Below are 22,093 nucleotides of genomic sequence, written 5' to 3'. Positions count from 1 at the left end.
ACCTGCTCTCAGTGATCCTGCTCTAGCAGGGGGTTGGACTAGATGATCTCCAGAAGTCCCCTCCAACCCCTACCGATCTGTGAATCTGTGAATCTATTTCTTTTAAGCATTTTGTTTATCCCTTGGTTTTCTGATGTTAAGAAAATGGATGGAAAATTGTCAAGAAGAGCCTCTGTTGTGCAAAAAAAGCTCCAAAGCTCCCTTCTCACAAAACCCCACTTCAAGAAACCAAGCAAACAACCAAAGCCCTCTGAAAACATGAGTAGCAGCAGGATGTCCAAGGACACAGAGAAAAAAAAAACGAAACACAGAATTAGTAAAAAATAACTAAAATTCATGAGGTTAGTGGCTGCTCTGGTTCCTACAAAATTGATCTCTGAAGGTGTAGATCATGTTGTCCTCAAAAGGTAGCAAATAAAAAGAACAAAAAATTCCTCTACTTCTTGAAAAAATTGATTTTTCAGCTTTTAAGGGTAAAGAGAGAGATTTTGGGTGAAGGACGTTTTGAGAAATAGGTTCCAATGTTAAAGTGACCTGAAAATGGTATTAAGCAATGTACTGTTTCACAAGATTTCTTTAGAAGAGAGCTGGAAAGACATCAGGCGCAGGTTGCTTCTTGAGTTCCCACTTGCCGCAATTCAATTGTGATTAAAAAGAAAAGAAAAAAAAAAAAAGGAACAGCACTTACTGCATCTTCTGTGACAAAGTGACACTGCGGCATGGCAAAAAATGTGTGGCTGGCATTACGATCTTGCCAACTTTGGCCATCTAGTGGCATTTTTTTCACTTAACAAAGAAACAATTACTAGCCACCTCTCTTTTGAAGAGAAACAACCCCCCCAAACAGTGCATGTATGCCAAGTAATGCGCCTGGTAACTCTGGAGCAGAAATGACTATGGTGAAAGAACTCAGCTGGATGTAGTGGCGGGTGCTGCAGCACCCCCAGACCCGGAGACCTGACAGGGAGCCCTGTGCGTGCCGAGGTGCCCTCAGGTGCCCCAGACTGCCAAGTAGCCCAGGTTCCCCTGGAGCTGCTCAGCCAAGGCAGACGGGCCTCTGGCATCCCCACGGCCTGTTTTCTGTCCAGACTGGGTGATTTAAAGCCAGCGAGGGCAGAACCCGTGTCCCCAGGCGGCTTGGTTGGGATTGCTCGGAGGCACCACTGGAAACCAGACGCCCCGGGCCGGTGCCTGACATGGCGGGTGGCGGGCAGCTGCCGCGCTGAGAGGCCCGGCCCGGGGCGGGGCGGGGGCCGCGGCCCAGCGAAGGCCCTCCGAGCGGCGGCGGGCGTGGCCGGGCCCGGAACTGCCGTTCACCAGCCACGGGGCTCTGGCGGACCCCGGCGGCACGGACCGGGGGCACCGCTGAGGCGGCGCTTCCTGGGCGGAGGTGCTGGGCAAGGCCGCGGCGCCTTCGGCCACCGGCTGCCCGGGCTGGGCCCGGCGCTCCCCGGCCTCGCCATGCAGCGCTTCACGGTGAACATCAAGCTGCCGGCGCGGACCCTGACGGGCGCCCTCAGCGCGCCGAACAGGGGGGCGGCGGACTGGTGAGGGGCCGGGCCGCGGGCGGGTGGCGGCGGCGGCGGTCTGCCGGGCTCGGGGAGGGGAGAGGGGCGGCTAGAGGTGTCCCGGGCCTCTCCCCGCGGCTCCCTCCGGCTCCTTCGCCTCAGCCGCGGGCTGGGGCTTCCCGCTGCCTGCCCCAGGTCTGCCTCCTCCCGCTTTCCCCCGGCCAGGGGAGCCTGCGCTTTTGACGGGACGTTTATCCAGTCACACGCCCGGGTGCCGAGGCTCAACCGGCGCGGGGAGCTGCCGGGCGTGCAGTAAAGCGGTGGTAGCGATCCCTGCGGGGAGCCGGCTGTGCCCTCCTGCGAGGGAATCGCGTCCTGCCGTCTTGGCCGAGGTGGTCACCGCAAATACTGGGGTCATTTTTTGTTACTGGAAATGGGCATGCTGTGGTGCTGTGTCCACCCTCTTCTACTACACGCTGTGCATGCTGCTGACATTCCCTTCCTCGCTGGGGAGGCAGGCAGGGAGCCCGGTGGAGTTGCAGCTGTCCAGCTCTCAAGCAAGAGCCATGGCCATAGAGGAGCGTGGGCCAGTCCCTTCTGCAGTGACATTTGCTTCTCTGAGCAGAGGTCTTGTTGGTGCAACGAACTGTAGAGATCAGAGCAGCTTCTTCTGGTTTCTGTTATTTTTGAGACTTGATGTACAAAGCCATATATTGGCTTTTGTATTCATTGCTCTGAGCAATGAGTTCATACAGCTGTGCTGTAAAGCATTACCCTAATATTTCTGAATTTTAGGGAGAGAAAATGAATGAGCTGGACCAAGTCATTTTTTAAAAACGTGGCCTTTAGGATTGTCAGCTTGAAAAGCAGTGAACATTGAAGTACTCTGAAGTTCTTAGTTTGAAACTTAGTTTTTCTCCTTTGACTGTTCCCGCTTGCTTGGTGTTCACTGATAGCTTTATAATTGTCATTGGTGGCAGCATTAATCTTTCCTGAAGTCAGACAGGCCTCAGCAGATTTTCACTATTACTGTAATCATTGTTCACATGCTGCTTTTTTGTCTCAAAAAAAAAAAAAAATGCAATTAATTATATAAGTACAAATATATTGCTTACCTGCGTACTTATGTATAAAATTTATGAATGCTCTTCGTTAATTCCTATGTGATGTCTTAAATTTAGAGAAGAGGATTTTTACAGATGAACACAGAGAGGTGCTTCGCGATGGCTTAGGATTGTATCAGCAAATAATTGAGCAGACAGTGCAACAATGGCATTTTATAACACTTTTGAATTTTATGTTTTTATATAGTTTTTACAGGGTGATGTTTGTGTCTAATAGATGTGTTCAACTTAAAAAAAAAGCCTCATTTTTGATGTGAAGTGCTTTTTGTTCTTTCTCACTTGTTTGGTAATGTAACATGCTTTTCTAGGGGCTGGCAAGGTTTGATTGCATATGGATGCCATTCTCTTGTGCTGATAATTGATGCCAATACTGCTCAGACTTTACAGGTTTTGGAAAGACACAAAGCTAGTGTTGTCAAGGTGAGATGTACATGTTTTAAGCTATATTACTTGATTCTGGTGTATGTATTATTTTTTAAATCACTGTAAGAACTTGACATTATATTGCATTTGATTTTCACATAAAATCTGTTATAAAATACCTGTATTTTACACGATCTCTTTTAGAGCTAAATCAAACCATGCGTGCTGAAATTTGAGCTGAGGTTGATGATATACTTTATGGAAGGTATAGAATATATGGAAACATTTGGTAGTGTTATAGAACACAGACAAAATGTTTCTCAGAAAGTTCTTAACATGACAGAATTTCAAATGAACATTACAAAATATCAAATGAATCTCTTTTTTGATGCCCTAGCTGATCTTTCTTGTTGTGGGGGTAACCAGTGCACCATTCGACCAGAAAGTTACTTTTAAGTTTTTACTTCTGTTCTTACCTATAGAACAGGAACAATAGCAGATAAAACTGAACATTTATTTTAGCCATAAAAAAGGGCTAAAATTTAAGCTTAAGTGTAGGGTACTTGTACTTTCCTTTGAAGGTCCTTGACTTGAAATTGCAGAGAGTTTGACTTTGGGTCAAGTGTGGAACAGGATGTATTTCTTTGATACATCATTTCTTTGACTGTGGAGAATGACAGATTCAGTCAGGGTTTAGAGAAATGCTATGTTGGAAGGCAGTCAGTAATTTTTGAAGTAAAATAGACTTTAGGGGGATTTTGTGGGGGGGGTTTTTTGTGGTAGAAAAAAAAGTTTGAATGTGCCTTCTGGAAATTGCACACTATTTTTTCCCATGTGTAGTTTTCTTTAAGTAGACCATCTTCACATAGATACAGTAATAGCATATCAGATGTGGCCACTCTGGTATTTTAAAATTAAACACAATTATTTTGTCTTGGGTTTGATAATTTACCGATTTCTGAGCCATCATATTTTCATGATATCTTTTGCACATGAAAGAACTTCAATTTTTTGGTGAGTGGTTTTGGTATTTCAGCATAGTCTGTAGTTGCACAGGTGGTGGTGTTTCTGTATCTTTGTATAGTACAATGTATTCCTGTGCTACAGAGTCCAATTAAGTGTGGTTTTTTCCATCAGAATAAACAAACTGTTCAAATCCTGGGTTAAAATATTGGGTAGGGCAAAACTGATACAGATCCATACAAGATCTTGGCCAAGAGCCATATAGATAATGACACTGTAGCTTTTAAAAATGGTTGTAAAGTTTAGGAATTAGGTTTGCTTGATTAGAGAGAATTTTGAAACTGACTGGAAAAAAGGGAGGTGTAAGGGTTCAGTTTCAAAATAGATACTTTATGTCATTTTTTGAGACTTCTGCATTTAAAAACAATGCTAAAATGTTGCAAAGGACCAAAAACTGATTTCTTCCAGCATGTTTGTATACTTGCCCAAATCTCTCAGTGTAAGTTTGAGGATTCTCAGGGTTGCCCAAACATTGCTGTCAATTTAGGGCTTGTGCTGCTGTTATGAATAGTCTCTGGTGACAAATGTGAGGCAACTTAGCTGACTTTTAGTGTGAGGTTATTTCTCAATTATCTCAGAGCAAAGGTGGGTACATGACAGCAACCGCAGAGTAAGCGACACTGTGAATCAATATCTTTGCTTGCCTTTTGGAAACTTGTTTGGATAAGCATACCCTTAGCTTTAGTTGTCTTTAGGCTACCCTTTAAAATGAAGAAACCAATTCCAATGGCTATAATTGTGTGAAAAAAAAAAAAAAAGAAAATGCAAGCGATACAGAGGTAGCAGCTATAATGATGACTCTGCTTTAAAACTTCCACTTAAATAATGAGTTGTAGCAAAATTAGTTTTTGATCCATATAATGATAGAATTTGAATATGCTTCAGTTACCTTCACTAGCTTTGAGAAGTAATGTTATTTCAATAGGAAACCAAATGCTGAAGTCCAAATAGTTTTTATATAATTTATAAGGTAACTTTTCAAAAACACCAGCTGGTGCTTTATTAACAGAAATAGACTGTAAGAAAATGACTAATTTATGAGGAGCAAAAATGAAGAGAAATTCTATTCTGCTCTAAGAAGTAGGCATTATATGAAAAATTATTATGACACCATGATCATTGCAGATACCTTTATGTGCATTTGTAAGAATTTTTTTTCAATTTCTAATTGATTTATTTTTTTGTTTGTAAACACTAAGAGCGTAAATAAGCTAGAGGGGATCTGTAAGAAGTCTGCTGTGTATACCTGACTTAAACTCTTTGTTGCAGAAGTTCACACCAGCAAACTCAGTCTACAGGGGATCTTTGCCCCCCAAAACCCGTGCTTCAGATTTGAAAAATTTCAAAGCACACCACTATCTGCAATAAAAAAGCAAAGAGAAAAGCAATTGTTTCATAATCTTTCTGGAGTCTGTTTAACTATTTTTCTTTAAATACTTACTGGCCTTTGGCTGTCATAACTCTGTCTGGAATAGGTAATGGTTTCAGTGAAAATGGATCCATGTTAGTTCTCAGTGTGTCCATACGGTGTTTGTGGCGTGCTGATAACTTTGTACAGAGTGGATTATATCTGATTTTCTTTGTACCTTTACAAAGAGTACTTGAAAGAGTATTTTTACAAAACAAAATGTAATTACAGGAACAATTTTTTGCTCAAGGATCGAAATTTCATTTGTGTCTGTTCTGATATGTTAATAAACAGTGATAGTAAGGTTCTTTCAATCAGGTGAGTTAGATTATGAAAAATAAAAAAACCCCTTCACTTCTCGTTCCTGTTTCTGACCAGTGCTGCTGTATTTTGAAGTCAGAGTAGAGAGGCAGTGACCAGTGTAGGAAGAAAATAATTTCTTTTAGCGGAGAGGATGTGTGGGGACTTTGTTGGAACAGTGCTATGATGAGAAAAGAAGGCTTATGGTGTGAGAGCGCTGCGTGAGCTCTGGTTGAGATTGATCGCATTAAAGGTCTCCTTGTTGTTGTTCATATCTTGGTGACAGCAGCTCCCTTGGGAAATTATGTTTTCCAGACTTGGAATTTGCTTCTATTTAACTGAGGAAGAAAGAGCTTTGCAGGTTTCCGTAACTACTTTTTTTTTTTTTTTTTTTAATAACTACATACCTACATGCAGGTTTCCTCATGGGTAGTTTTTTGGAACAGCAGGGAATCAGGAATTGTCAAACTGGAATTTGCAGGTAGAGGAGACTCTCCTAAGAATTCGTTGTTATTCTGGCAGAAAGACACTTTGGGTTTATAGCTAGAGGTGCTTGAAGATTGCTTGCTGTGCATGTGTAATGTTTATTCAGCTAGGCTTTTGAGCTACATTCTGGTCACACCTCTGAAAGGGGTAGCACAAAGGTGGCTACAGTGCTCTGAATGCTGTTATAAATCTAATTCATGTTGCAAACTCAGCGGTGCCTGATGATAATTCTATTTCTCTTTTTTTAATGTCATGCTTTCAATATCTGCAAAAAGCGTTGTGTTTGGCCTCACCCTTTCTCCATCAGGTACTGTGACAGCACACAGCTAGCTAGCTGCAGCGTAATTTTTGTAGTAGGTAAACTTCCATTAGCTTAGCGTTAAGGCTTCTTGAATCTGTTAGTGTCTTCAGTCTCTCTTAGGGGCAGAAGTTCAGATAGCAAAACAAATTCATATTGAAAAGATGAGGAAGGAGTCAGTATTATCGCCTTATAATCTTGAGGGACTTGCAGACAGAGTCTTTCAATTTTCAAGACACATAGTTTTCATAAGTATAGCCAACTTGCAAGCTGATGCAGTTTGAAATCCCAAACCAGAAAGTGGTATGTGGAAATCAGTGGTGGCGACACGTTGAAAAGGACCAAAAAGATAGCAAATGTCAGCAATAGCTTGATATGACACAACATATAGAAGAAAGATTAACCGTCCTTCCTCCCCAGTACTATAATATATTTGACAGATTAGGAAAATGACATATTTTAGCATGTATATAAAAGTTGGATGGTAAATTTTCAACTTTTGTTTGTTTGAAAATCAGTAGGTATAGGTTTGTAGATGCCACAGAACCTTGAACATTGCCATTTAGTTTCTTCTAAATATTTGAGTTAAGCTTTTTATATATATATATAGCATATATTTATGGATTGTTGTAGTTACATAAATCAACGATCCTTATTCCTGAAGGTAATTTGAAAATATCAACCATGCAGTCATGCACCACATTTGCAACATATCTTAAATTTGCACAACTGATGGTAGCTTAAACATATGCTGACAGATGCTATTAACTGTTAACTATTACTATATCTTTTTGTTGAATTAATTATCCATCTGAAAAAATATGAAGTACGATGTCTTTGTTATATGTATATTTGCTTCCTTTGACCAATTTTCATCTGTATCTTCAGGTTAAATGGGCTAAAGAAAATTACCATCACAATATTGGCTCTCCATATTCTTTACGTTTAGCTTCTGCTGATGTTACTGGAAAAATAATTGTATGGGATGTGGCAACAGGAACAGCACGTTGTGAAATACAAGAACATACAAAACCAATTCAAGGTAATGGTAGTGCATGATGTTTGTGTGGAAGTTACCTTATGGAATGTCATTACAAATCCATCAACTAGGTTTTGCAAACTATACTCAGCTCTGCCATTGAATTTTACTGTTGGGATTACTAGCTTTCTCTGTTTACTCATTTTCTGTGTAAACGTAAGACTTGCTGTCTCCCAGAGGGATGCTGTGAGATTTAATTCATTATGGTAATATTTTCCAAGGTCTTCTGACAAAAAGTTACAATCTATTTTTATTAATGTTATTGACTGAAAAAATAATATTTACAATGCCAAGGATATCTTCCGGCTTTTGAACTGAGGATGTAGTACAGTTTGCATTGCACCTGAATGTTAATGTCGTCTGTAGTGGTGCAGTACTTTATTACATTGCTGTAAGTTAAGAGTTTTGATTGTGCACGTATACTTTGAAGATTATTTAGTTAGTACATTATATAGCTGCTTCTGATCAAATATACTAGCACGATAACATACATTTGCAATGTAACTAGAGAGAGAAGGTTTTCTGAGCATCTGTGCATTTGTCTTATTCATAGGAGCAGGGAGGCTTTTCTATGCATAGCAATATTAAGATGTGAAAAGTGACTGTAAATTTTAGCATAGAAGACAGTTGTAAATAAGGTAGGTTTCACATATAGTTGGAGTTAGCGGTAGGAAGTCTTGAAGCTGAGTGTGCCATGTTTGAATTAGGTTTCAAGTATAATTAAGTGGACATAAATAGTAAGAATTAATGCAGTCAAGAGAAAGAGGAAATTTTGAGATTGTATGAATAACTGGTTGTGGCTGTCATTTGAGAAGATAGTTTAGCAGCGGTATTTGCTGCTTTTGATTCAGTTCTGTGGGTGGTAGCCCAGTGCAGCTGGGAAGGTCTGAAAAATACCCAGTAAACTCTACCCAAACAGTTCTGGGCAGACAGATGTTTGAAGTTTCTTCATCACAGAATCACAGAACAGCAGGGGTTGGAAGGGACCTCTGGAAATCATCTAGTCCAACTCCTCTGCTAAAGCAGGATCACCTAGAGCAGGTTGCACAGCATCACGTCCAGGTGGGTTTTGAATCTCTGCAGAGAAGGAGTCTCCACAATCTCGCTGGGCAGCCTGTTCCAGTGCTCGGTCACCCTCAGAGTGAAGAAGTTTTTCCTCGTGTTGAGATGGAACTTCCTGTGTTCCAGTTTGTGCCCACTACCAGAAAAAAAAATCATTATCTTATTCAGGGATTTCACAAGTCTCTGGAGGAAATAAAAAACAAAAGCAAACCCCACCCACCCAACCAACCAAAATCCCACCAAAAAACCCAAACAAACAAAAAAGTGTGGAGAAAGGAGCCATGCATTATGATGTTGTAAGCTACAGAAGATTTCTGTTTTCTTCTGCTAGAGGCAGAAACGTCTAGAAGCCTGGCATGGAGGTCAGTACTATCTTAATTGGTCTGATGAAGGGTAGAGAACAGAAAATATATACCTGGCCAGGTATAACACAATTAAGAGACTAAATTGGAAATGACTAATTGTATTTTTCCTTGCTTCTTTTTGTGCTCATCTATTGGTAAGGTGTCATCCATCAAATGCGCCCTTTCGTTAGGTAGCATCTTGTACTTCATCAGTGAAAAAGGTAATGGTTAGAACTCAGAAAAGAGAATCAAAAGATCTAGATTTCATTCCTTGTTGCATCACACACACAATATCATTTTTACTATTGCTTTAATTGGTGCAGTTTTTATACTCAATAGCAGTACTTTCCTACTATTGTAAAACTTGGGTTTTTGGTTCTAATTACTTGTGGTAGGCACTCTTCTGTCTGTTGGAACCACTCCTAACAGAGCTGACCAGGAGCTGGCTGGAGCAGTGGGGTCTGGTTAGCTTTGTACCTGAGCTGGTGCTGCCAGTGGACTGCTTCCAGCACCAAACTGGCTCTTTCAGAATTTCCTGGGAGGGATAACTCTGCACGTACAGCAGCATCTGCATGTTCTGCTGCATGTTACGGATTTCTGTTTATTGCTACTGCTGTCCATGTAGCAATATGTCTACAAATTACTTCTGAGGTAAAGTTTAGACCACTTCCCCTCCCTGCCCCCCTTCCCCGTCCTGAGACCATAATGGCTTTCTAAGAATAATTTATAGTTTATTTGGACTATTTTGAAAACTTGTGATGATGCTTGTGTTATACCTGCTTTTTATTTTGTATTCTATTATATGAAAGCCCACTTACAGAAATTAGGTTGTTTGTTTTTCGTTATTATTTTGTTTTTATATATCCTGTGAAAGTAGCTACAATATTGTAAGTCTGATAGAATAAATTTTGGTGTCCCACTATTGACTGCAGTTAATTGTATTAGTTCTGTTTCCTTTTTGTGTTCCTTGTGTGTTACAAGTTGCATTTTATTTACTGCTGACAGCAATTCACTGAATGTTTGGTGGAGTTTTGACCATGCCATTTGAAGATTGCTCCACGTTTTCAGACCCAGTGAAGGCTTTCCAATCTGCTGGGTTTAATTAAAATTCTGTTCTGTTCTCAGTCCCTGATTTCATTCAGCAATAACCTCTAACAAAAGCAGCTTCTTTTCCTTTCCATCTGTTTCTGAGGCCTCTGGCTGTTTTTTACAAGCCTGTAGAAAATAGTGCAAATACAGAGATTGAGGATTGGAGTGATCTGCTGGTTCTCGGAGTGTTATCTGCAAGAGCTTTCTAGGGTAACAGCTGAAGCATCACTATTTCAATAAGGAGCAAAGTGGTGCTTCAGTGCAAGGCACTATTCTTTATTTCATCCAAACCGTGCATTCACCTGGGAAGGAGTTAACCGTTTGTTAACTTATAGTGTAACTGATCAGGAGACACATGGCTGGTTTGTGGCATTTTTTTTCTCTGAAGCCCAGTGAGAAGCACTTATCAGCTCTGAAAAACCTGAATTGATAAAACAGAAGAATAGCTGAGGAAGGAAGTTTTTTTCAACATCTTAATATATATGAACATGCTGTAGAGAAGCTGTGACTTTGTGAGGCCATGCAATGAGTGGTAAAACAAATCCCCTGGATGGGGATTTTATCTACTGCCTGCCTGACCCGTTCTGTTGTCTAATGCTGTCCCATGCAGCATCTAGATAGCTGTAATACAGCTCCTTTCAGGTAACTGAGGTGGCTCCCTGTTCCTATTGACAGAAAACGTAGTCTTTTATGTCCCTTTATCTTGAATGTTTAAATGTTGCCCAGCCGTGATGATTGGCAACCATACCTCTTCAGACTGGACCTAGCTTTTAAGCACTGTACTTGTATTCTTGATTGTGTGTACACTCGATTTCATTTTACTCTTAAGACTCTTTGTTAAAAAGTATTTGAAGTGGAGAAGACATTTGTTTCCAGGTCCAATACTGACACCATCTCAGATATTCATTTGGGATTGTGTATGTTATATGTTTCTTTTCACTTTGACTCTGCAGTAGTTCTGTACGATACAGTATGTTGTTTCAGGTAGGAATTCACTGTATGAAAAGATCTGACTTCTTCAGATCACGTGTGGGTTGTGAGCATGGGTATCGACATGTGTAACCCAGGGTATTGCTGCTTGTTAAAAACATAAATTCAGGCTGTAAAAGGAACTTAGTTTTTAGAATTTTGAAAGAGAAACATCTTGTTCCTAACAAGTCACTAATCATTTCTTTAAAGATGAGATATTACAGAAGAAAAATAGTTTTAAAATAGAACAAACTTTGTTTGAAAATTAATTTCACTGTTGTTCCTTCTTTCGACAGACATGCAATGGTTGTGGAATCAAGATGCTTCTAGAGATTTACTGCTTGCTGTTCATCCACCTAACTATATTGTACTGTGGAATGCAGACACGGGCACCAAACTTTGGAAGAAGAGTTATGCTGAAAATATTCTGTCTTTTTCATTTGACCCCTTTGATCCATCACACTTAGCTTGTAAGTTTGTGTAATTGTGACGTGAATATGTGTGACCAGGAAAAATGTTGAACTAAAATGTTAATATTGAGATTAAAGTAATGGATTGGAGAGAATAATGTCAGTAATGCCAAGAAGTCATCTCAAAACAAAGACAGGGGAATCTTTGGCCAATGTGGAGTCTTCTAAAATAAAATGCCATTGTGTGAGGGGAGGGGAAAAGTAGGCCTGAGTAGAGAAGTTAGAGATCTGAAAATAAATGTTTGAGACTTTTTCTAAAGAAGGTGGAAAGTGTATAGATAGGGATCTGGAGGAAGCCAAGTATAGAGAACCCTGTTAAACTGACATAAGCTATAAAAGGATGGATGCTGAGGGAGAATCCAGTGAGATGAGTAGACCAAGAATAAATGGTAATTTCAACAGAGTGGATATTTTTTTTTAAAGGAATAGAATGTGAGCATCAGTTTCAGAAGCAATTCAAATGTGAAGGGGGAGTGTAGTGCAGATTTATTGATGTTTTAGCAGAAAGAAACTTAAGAGAAATGAGTCACCATTTCATTTTTTTTAATTTAGCTTGATCACTCCTGATCTATAATGAGACAGTGCAGTTTCCAGAATTTGTAGTTGCCTTTTTTTAATCTGCCATACCATTCAACCTAAAAAGAGAACTTTTTTTTGGTATAAACATGTAGTAAAATCTTAGCTACATCTTTATAGCTTAGCTGAATCTTTATGCTACAACATAAATAATGTGAGTTAATGATTCTTTGAGCCATGCTGTGCACAAGAACAAAAAATGGTGAAATAGCCAATGTGGTCAACCCTGCCTTCTATTTAGATTGTGAAGCTTAAAGAAAAATTGTTGATGAGAGATAACTGTACTGAAGAAACAAGAGGTTTCTGCCAGTAATCCCCACAGTATTTTTTTAGTGTGGACTTAATTTTGAAAAATTGAGTTTTGTGGATATAATTAATTGTTACAGACCATATGCAGTTCTTTCAGTAGATGGTGGCTGTTGTCTAGAATTCTGAGTTTTCTACATAATACAGTATTATTAAAATTATTAGCAGTTCTCCCCATTAAAATTTCATTAAAATGCAACATCACAATCAAGTTGCACATCGTATTTTGCTATAATAACAATTGTTTTTCTTGGTACAGTGCTCACCAGTGAAGGAATAGTGTTCATCTCTGACTTCTCTCCTTCCAAAGCTCCTGCCAGCTCAGGGAAGAAAGTTTACATCTCTAGTCCCCATTCCAGTCCTTCTCACAACAAGCTGGCTGCTGCTACAGGGGCCAAAAAGGCCCTTGATAAAGTAAAAATCTTAATCAGTAATGAAAAACCAAGGTAGGTTGCAAATATTTCTTCTCAGGTAACGTTTTGTATACCTGTATATTTTATAGATATAATTAAAGTTTATAAGATAATTAGTTTTAAAAAAGAAAATTCATTGGGGTAGGCAGATGGTTGGATATCCTATATGAGGGCATTATGTGAGGATATAATATTGGCAGTCATTCATCCAGTTCTGTTCATAAAAACAGCCATATCACCCCAGCATGTTTTACAGAAGTTAATGACATAACGTTTTCCCTTCACTGACATTTTTCATGCAGGTGTAAATTCAGAAATATCTTTTGGGGGATAGGGAGGGTGGGGGAAGATGAAAATGAGCTAAAGTAATTAATTTCAATTGTGGAATGAGAAGAGATATAATAAGAGAATAAAAATTCTTTAAGTACTGATACCTGAGAAGAGTTGTCATTCTGATGTTGTACATGATACTGCAGTAGGAGGCATTTTTTAAGTTAATAGCGTATAAATAAAATTAGAATTTATACATTTGTCTATTTTCTGAGCTTTTAAAACTAAAGTTGTTGTATTTTGAAATTTTTTTTTTGTTAGAAATTCTCCAGATCACTCTTGTGTAGCGTAATTCTTTTTTTCTTTTTGTACTTTGAGGAATAAAAGTACTTCTCAAGCATCTAGAGAATGTGAGAACAAACTAACTGTATTAACAGTTAGCACTTGACACCAAAATGTAGTGCAAATATAAAATTTATACTCTGTTTTAATAAGGTGTTTAAATTGCAAACAGGGGAGGAGATGATGTTTCCTCTGGTAATCATTTAAGAAATTGTGATTTTTGTGTGAAGTTAAAGGGCATGATCTCATAATTTTGTGTTCTACAATGCCTAATTTGTGATACATTGGACAGAATGATTTGCAAATACTGAGACAGTATATATGCTGCTGCAGCCTTATGTGTACTCTGAAATAACAGCCGATCAGCAAAGATACGATTTTTCTGCATTCTCCTGATTGCATTTTAAATTGTATATAAATATTGCCAAGGGTGTGATAGTCTTCTCTTTTCTCCCTCCTTTTCCATTCAGAACACTTGAAAAGAGTGGAATGGGAAAAGGGGAAGAAAAAATTGTAGCAGCAATGATTTATCTGGTTTTATATTAGTTTAGGGAAACTTCGGGAAAGAGGAGCAGGAGATTGTCAGGGAAGCGATGGCAGAGAAAAGGTGAATTATACTCCTGAAGCAAGGAATGAGATGCAACAATAGTGTAAGGAGGGTTTAGTGTGTGGTAGAATGAGGAGATTAAATCCAAACCAAACCCCTCAAAGGGATGATATATTAAATCAGTTCAGAGACCTTCAAAACTGTGTGCAGTATGAAGATGACTTTCTTCAATGGGATTTAAATATAATTCAATGGATTGCACATACCTAATGAACCTCTTCACGTTGCAGCCAGTCTCCTGTTAACAATCAACAAAATGACAATTGCTCTTTGCTACATTCTTTGAGTTTGAAAACTGATATTCTTGATAGGCTAGTTCTGTTCATTTCAAAATAAAGTAATATGCATAATTATATAAAAAAATTGAAGCAAGCAGTATGTTTAAGGGTAATTTCCCATGAATACCAGTAAATGTCATGGCAGCTAGCACTGTTCATAATTGAATTGCTTTGTATTTGAGATGTGCAAGAATTACACTTGTTCCATTTGAATTACATATTATTTTAAAATTACTCTATAATCTTATTTAGACAAAAGTCAACAGACTGCATGTCTTTTAAAGGTCAGTGATGCTTTGCACTGCTCTAGCAATTAAATCGAATTCTACATTTCCCTAGCGATGAAAACAGGGAATACTTGAAAAAACGCAGCTGCAGGAAAATTTATAGCGTTAATTTTATTTTGAACTTGAAGTATTTGTTGATACTGAACTTGATTAAAGTTTATATCTGATGTTTTGCAGTGCTGAATCTGTAACACTCAACGACTGTCTTCAGTTGTCGTATTTGCCTTCCAAAAGAAACTACATGCTGTTATTGTATCCCAGAGAAATTTTGATTCTTGACTTGGAAGTGAATCAGACAGTGGGTGTGATTGCAATTGAAAGAACAGGTGTGCCTTTTCTGCAGGTAATGAAAATTTGATTGGTTTCTATCATTGTAATAGTTTATTAAGATCATATGTAAGTTCATGACCCACTGACAGTTGTGTTTTAATTAGTTTTAGAGGATGAAAAGAAGTTAGCTCACCGGGGGGGGAAAATGTCCTCTGAACCAAGCATTGCTTAATTTAGTTTTCTGAGCTCTGCAGCAAACCCACTTCATTTTGTGGTGGTACAAAAGTTACCAGTGTGGAAACAGTGCTATGTAAAAAGGACCTTTTTTTTTTCTCTCGTGGTTAAGCTGCTTACACACAAGTTAATACTAGTTCTCTGAGCATCTGCCTTTGCTTAATTAGACAGCTAAGTCTAGTCTGAGGTCTTAGTGAAGCAACTTTATTCTCTTGAATCCTGAATTCTGATACCAAAAAAGAAAGTTATCACTTTTTTAAAGAAACAAACAACCAGCTAAAAAGAATATATAGAGTACATCAATGTTTAAAAAAACCCACCCCAAATTAGCAAACAATTCAAACAAAAGCTTTCAATGAATTTCTCAAATAGACTTCCTTATTCACAAGTACTGTAGCTAAAGAAGTTCATTGGAGTGTTGCATTAATGGTAGCGACTTGTTTATACATCAGAAATTGTGTGTTTATTTGCAAGTGTGCTTTGCAAAGGATAACATTTTGATAACCCGATACAATGTGGTATCTCGTTACCTAGGTCATTCCTTGCTTTCAGCGTGATGGGTTATTTTGCCTACATGAGAATGGTTGTATAACTTTAAGAGTTCGCAGATCTAACTGCAGTATAACTGGAACTCCAAATGAAGAGCCAGGTAAGTTTTGTGTCAAAATGTCCAGAAATGAACTTTGAAGCATATTAATTAATACTTTAACATCAATATTAACCATCATGCCTCATACACGGTGGTGAATGACAGCACTTCTAGGGGTTTTTTTATACGTTAAATTTAAATTTATGCTGCATTGTCCCCAAATTTTTTTTTTACTTTCCTGCAGTGTAGTGCAAAAAAAAGATATTAATATCCTGATAATTCTTTTATCACTAAATAATACTTAAATTACGGAGTGACTTAACAGTCACATATACAGGAAAGTTTTAGATAAAAGACGATTTGTTCTTTTTATCTTTAAGAAAAACCATCTTTTTCAGGCAAGCACAAGGTTTTGGAAGTCATTTGGTTAATTGGAAGAATTGATTTTAGAACAAAGGCATGGGCTTAAATTTAGATTAAAATCTAAATTATTAAACCTTTGTCTCTCTTTTGAAATGTTACTAAGAATGGCCTTTTAAATATAATGAAGGAGACTGGAAAAAAGAAGGGAAAACACAGTACTGTCAATGTAAATAAGTTGGGGTATTTTTTGTTTGTTTTGGTTGTTTTGGTTTTGGCAGTTTGGTAGTTTCTAGTGAGCTGCATTACTTGTTTCCAAGTTTACCAATAAACCAAGCAAGTTTTAGATTGTGGAGAGCAGATGCATTTTCTGCCCAGATATGCAACAGTAATTTTTTAGATTTTGCAAGATTCATGTGGAATAAGATATTTTAAAGACAAAGTTACATTTTGGAGAACTTTTCCAAGCTGTATTGTATACAGCAAGATCAACAGTATATTGTTTTTGATTATTTTTCCTAATTGTTGCACAGGAAGCATGTGGATTTCAACCAAAGAGCTCAGTCATTCTGTAAATTTACCTCTGTTGATTGATCGTATCGTATGTTTTCCATTCTAATTGTTTGTCCTCTGTGGGACATTGATGTTACAGATCCAGACCCAGTTCAGGAGCTGATTTATGATTTAAGAAGTCAGTGTGATGCAATCAGGGTCACAAAAACAGTTCGACCCTTCAGTATGGTGTGTTGCCCAGTGAATGAGAATTCTGCAGCTCTCATAGTCAGTGATGGCAGGGTAATGATCTGGGAATTAAAATCCAGTATTTCTGGCAGAAGTGTGCGTAACAGGTAATGGGATTTATTCTTCTTATCAAAGCTTCCATCTGTTACATTTACAAGTGGTGTGTAGTATTTAATTATATTCTAAAAGTGATGTCCTTGTGTATATGGTAGTGCGGCGTGTGCTATACATTGGTATGAATGAAAGGAAGAGGAACAAAATATATCACCCAAACAGATTAGTTGCCTTGCTTTGGGGAAGTGAAGGATCAGTATTTGCTCTTCTTTCTTTAAAAAATAATTCCATACTAAGCGGCTGGAATAAGGAAACGAAAGATAGGAATGAATAGTCACATTATTTTGTAGTAATGTTTTCTTCTAATTTGGCTTTCTTCAGATATAATTTCCTTCAGGAATGGAAGGAATATGTTTTAAGTAGGGGGAAGGTTTTCTGTTAGGTTTGTGTGAATTTGACACAGAGCAATATGAGGCTGCATAGTAGGTGGATGGAATATGGTGGTATAAGCAATATTTTTATATACAAGGCCTTTGCAGTTTTAGATTTTGAGCAGTCTCTAAAAATACTATATGAAGTAGTATAGTTCTTTGAATGTTCAGTGTATTACAGTCATTCTGCTGCAATAAACCTTAAATGTACTACTGATAAAATAAATAACTTACTGCCGTAAAAGAAGTACAGAATTCTTAGTAGACTTTTAAATGTCAGAAGTACCAGATTTTCAGCATAGATCTTTTTGTTGCTCATCAGTGATTTAATGTTTTTATTCTTGATGTTCTCAAAAATACTGTTAGATGGATTCTTTGTGATGCATATCCAAGAGAGCTGTTTAGGATCCCTGTGTTGCTGGGTTTTACTTCTTGGATTCTTAGGCTCATTTCTAAAATACTGATTTTTGTCCTGATTATGTAACTAGGAAAAATAATAAAAAATAATGTAAAAATCACTGAGCCTAGAGGATTCTGAATATAGTTGGATTGTTCTGAAAAGTAAAGGATATTTCCAGTTGGCACAAAGTCTTTAATGGATTTTGAAGGAGTCTTCCTCCATTAGCTCTTGATCCTGCTAGATTTGATTGTCTTAATTAAAATTTGAACTCAAAGTCTGTTAAAGTGAGATTTTAAAGAAAAAGGCTTTGTACATGCTTTAAACTAGATTTTTGCGTGCAGCTGGATGCAGTCAGTAGCCTTTGGTCTTTGCTTATGACAGACACCTGTCCTCAGCCCACCAAGATATGATTGACAAGGCTGCACGGGCTGTTTGAGTCCCTTTTAGATGCATAGATGTCACACAAGACTGTAAATATAGGTAACAGCCTAAGTTTCTGTTGTAGCTTTGTATATGCAAAGGCAATTGTGTTTTGTATGTTTGGGTAAAGGCATTGCTTCAGTTATGGGTTTTGTCTTCTGGAACCTATACAAGATGTTTATACAGGTTAATGAAAAAGGTTCCCCAAGTTTGGGAATCTGTTCTTAAGTGTCAAAATATTTATGATTGTTCCTTAGCTGTATTCATTATCATAGCTGTACATATTAATACACAATATATTGAAAAGCTTCCATTCAGTGCGTAGGTACGCTTCCAAGCAAGGGATGCATCTGTCTGTTTTTCTCTTACTTACAAATATCTCTTTAAGGAAGATGAAAGTTATTTTAAATTTTGTACGTTTTTGTGTGCATTATCTCCTGGTACAGTTTTTCGTGGAAGTTGATGTTGGGAATAATCTTCTCAAAATATTGTGCAAGTAATAAGTGGTAGGAATACTGAAAGAACAACCTGGGGAAAAAAGAAAATCGAGGACCTCAGTCAAAAGGCAATACAGTTTGTATTAGGAACTTGTTTTAATTTCTTTTACAGCAGCTCAAGTGCATCACCTTTGTATTCCCCAGTCTCATTCTGTGGAATTCCTGTAGGAGCATTCCAAAATAAACTTCCAGACCTCTCATTAGACAACATGATAGGTAAGAATTTTATTCATAATACTACTACTCATTTTTAGGTTTTTTGAATCATTGTACATCTTAGGAACTACATATGTTAGAATTATTTTGTATACATTTTAAATAGTAATTCTGAAAGAAAAGAATTCCTATTTGCTAAAGAAATTAGCAAATTAATCTTTTTGAAGATTTTATGTTGAGGACCAATGTTCAAACTTCAGTTTCTCTGAGGAAAAAAATAAATTTAAATGGAATTTGGCCAAAACTCCTTCATTTCTTAGAAGTAATCTTAAACGGATGAAGACAATTTATCTGACACATCCCATCTTTGTGAAATCTAGATAGCAACCAACACTTCAGGACTGAGAAATGTTCCATAAAGATGGTTATCTTTATGTTTTAAAACTAATTTTTCTTGGGAAAGTGACTACTGCTGCTCAGAGATGCAAGGGTGCAGATTTTGGATTTCCTTTTACCAAAAGTTGTCTGTATTAGCTGGTGCAGGCAGCTTACCACTGCGGGAGGTTCTTTTGCTCTTTACCTCATGTATTTAAATATGACCTTTAGGGCATGATTTTTCTCTTACCTGCATTTCCTGTAGTTACCAACATCATAGCTATTGTTAATTTTTACCTTACGTCACTCGGACCGGTACGGCTGCCTGCAGAAAGTATACAGTGGTGGAATCACATCTTTTTTTCTGCCCATCTTTATTGTTGTATCTGAGCAAATTCACTGTATTTCTAGTGGTAGATTACACTCAGTTTTTACTGTTTAGGGTTATATATACCTCCATAAGTCTTTCAGTTGGTCTAGTAATTTTAAAATATTTGTAACTAAAAAAAAAAAAAAAGGAGAAAAAAATAAGTAAAAGCTACCCTTGCGTTCTGGAAGAAGACTGAAATGGTTGCACTTCACTTTTTTTCCTCTTCCTTCCTTTCTCCTCACCCCCCTCCCCCTTCCTTAGTGTTAGGAAAGAAAGTTATTATTGGAGAAATTAACAGAAGTGCACTCCAGTGCCTGATAACTTTCCATAACATTTCTGATTAATATTGAATACTAACAAGAGCTTTCATTTTTAAGCAGGGCAAGGCACAATTGCTGGAGAAGAACAGTTAAAAAGTTCTTTTCTGCAAGAAGTGCACCTCAGATTTCTGCTGACTGGACTTCTTTCAGGACTTCCTTTGCCTCCATTTGCTATCCGCATGTGCCCACCTCTGACGACAAAAAATATTAAACAATATGAGCCAATCCTTGCTGTTGGTAAGTGTCTTGAATCGTTTATTCGTTGCTCTGAAAAGAATATATTCTATAATAAATACCAATATAGTTGCTAATACAGGAAAAAAAAAACTAATCACAGATAGTGACCCTTGTATTAGTTAGCAACCACGATAGTCTTTGGATTCTTTTTCTTCCTGCCTTGGATTAAGTAATGCTACCTCAAAAATTGCAACATATTAGGAAGCTTGTATTTATCCTTTAATCTACTGTGATATTGGTCCATTGATACATTCAGTGTTTTACATGCTGCTCCAACTTCATTCTAAACATCAATAAGTATGGACTTCTGCAGCACTGCATTCCTAGAATAACTAAATTACCTTAACATTGAGACTGGACTTTTGTCCTGATAAAAGTACCTAAAAAATATACTTCAAGCACGTTATTTTTCCTGAATAAGTTTTTTTCTGTCTTACTAGAAAGGTATTTAAGCTCATCTAGATACTACAATAGTTGCCAGTGAGCACCTGATTTATTACCTCCAAGTTCTCCCTATTTAAATGTGGTTTTTCTGGCACGCTCTTTCACACCACATCAGGAATTTCACAATGTATCCATACAGGCTGCTGTCTTTGCAGTCATTGGACTGGAACAGTAGGCACAGAGATGCTGTAATTTAAAGATTGTAGTAGGTTATAAAATTAGAGCTCGGGATTTGAGTTATTCCAACATGCTCTTGGTATATCTAAGATATCAATTGATTCTGGACTGCCCTCTCAAGACTGTGTGTCACTAGTTAGACTTAGGAGATTTTTGTTATTCTTAAGGTTGCCTGTGCTATAGATTTTACATAAGCTGTAGCTGTTAAAACAGGTGAAATATAAAGATGAGGAAACTAATAGGTAGGTATAAAGTGCATTTACAGCAAGGTCTGCAGCATTCTGCACTTAAGGTACCTGAATGGCTCTTTAGATATGCATTGTTGTATTTAATAAAGTTGATTATGAATATAAAGAAAAAAGAGATGGAAAAGTAAGTCTTCCTAGTGTCTAATAAAAAATTGTAACTTTCAGTGTTTCAGAAGATATTTGATCTAATTGAAGCTAGTAGCTACTAAGTTATTGATTTGTAGTTTGAAAGAGGTCATTATTTCAGGGATGAGAAAGCTTTAATGATTCAGTAAAATCTACTCATGATTCTCCCTTGGGATTATTGATGGATAACAGTTAATATTCTTCTTTGAGGCATTTACTCATCTTGAGTAATCAAAATAAAAAGAAACATTTCCTTTCTACAGGCCCTACAAGTGGGTTCAGGAAAATATCTTGATCCAAATGGATTTCAGTGGCTGCAGAGAACCTTGGAGGGTTTAATATTTGGGATTTAAGCACTAGAAATCAAAATACGTTTTCTAAAAATATGTTACGGGTATTAAAGGGGGGGGGGGGGGGAGAAAAAAGAGAGAAGTAGCTGTAAGTCATGCATTTTCACTAAAGTATGGAAAAGAAGAATAAAATGAGTGTGTATTTGTTTTAAATCACTCTTTATAGGTACAAGTAATGGCTCTGTCCTGGTGTTTCATCTTACAAGTGGACTTTTACACAAAGAGTTAAGCATCCATTCCTGTGAAGTCAAGTAAGATTTTAGTTCCTGTTATAATCTTTCTGGGAGACAAACATTAAAACTTCTAACTAACATTGTAGGAGCAATGTGGATGTCTGGTTTCATAGTTGATGATGCTTAAGAAAATTGCATGTTGAGTGCTCTACCTTAACAGTGTCTTTGCTATGGATAAGCAGTAACACACTGTCAGAAGTAGAGTGAAAATTACATTGAACTAAATATTTGAATTGTAATCTGTGCTTGTTGATCTAGGATGCGTATCAACTACTTCCAGTTTCTTTAGTGTATTCTAGTAGAAAGAAGGCTTTTTAGCACAAGAAACTTTATTACAGTGTCTTATTTATATAACCATCGTGACTCTCAGATTATGTCCTTTGAAATAATGCCCTTTTGTACACCAAGGTTTATTTACTTTGCCCCCTTGAGGCTGAAATTGCTGTTGAGACAGTTCTATTCCTAACTGAAATAAAAATAATTTTACCTTTAAAGATTT

The 22,093-nt window shown here is 37.6% G+C and overlaps 1 protein-coding gene across 5 annotated transcripts in view; it reads left to right on the top strand.

The window, feature by feature from the left end:
• The first annotated feature begins 1,320 nt into the window (after positions 1-1,320).
• The window catches only part of WDR11 (WD repeat domain 11), a 44,802-nt gene continuing 24,029 nt past the window's right edge, over positions 1,321-22,093 (top strand). The window contains exons 1-11 of one of the 5 annotated variants that reach the window (XM_054831923.1): positions 1,321-1,547; positions 2,941-3,052; positions 7,399-7,552; positions 11,310-11,483; positions 12,625-12,811; positions 14,740-14,905; positions 15,601-15,715; positions 16,668-16,863; positions 18,674-18,774; positions 19,840-20,016; positions 21,528-21,612. In XM_054831923.1, the coding sequence (XP_054687898.1) occupies positions 1,462-1,547; positions 2,941-3,052; positions 7,399-7,552; positions 11,310-11,483; positions 12,625-12,811; positions 14,740-14,905; positions 15,601-15,715; positions 16,668-16,863; positions 18,674-18,774; positions 19,840-20,016; positions 21,528-21,612 (1,553 nt within the window). In that variant the 5' untranslated portion in view covers positions 1,321-1,461. Of the gene's footprint in view, positions 1,548-2,940; positions 3,053-7,398; positions 7,553-11,309; positions 11,484-12,624; positions 12,812-14,739; positions 14,906-15,600; positions 15,716-16,667; positions 16,864-18,670; positions 18,775-19,836; positions 20,017-21,527; positions 21,613-22,093 lie in introns of all 5 variants that reach the window. The other 4 variants (XM_054831922.1, XM_054831921.1, XM_054831924.1 and 1 more) reach the window with 4 other exon arrangements.

The sequence above is a fragment of the Grus americana genome, chromosome 7 (assembly GCF_028858705.1).
Source record: "Grus americana isolate bGruAme1 chromosome 7, bGruAme1.mat, whole genome shotgun sequence".
Classification (NCBI taxonomy): Eukaryota; Metazoa; Chordata; class Aves; order Gruiformes; family Gruidae; genus Grus; species Grus americana.
Note: the sequence above shows the minus strand (reverse complement) of the source record. Positions and strands in the feature narration are given on the sequence as shown.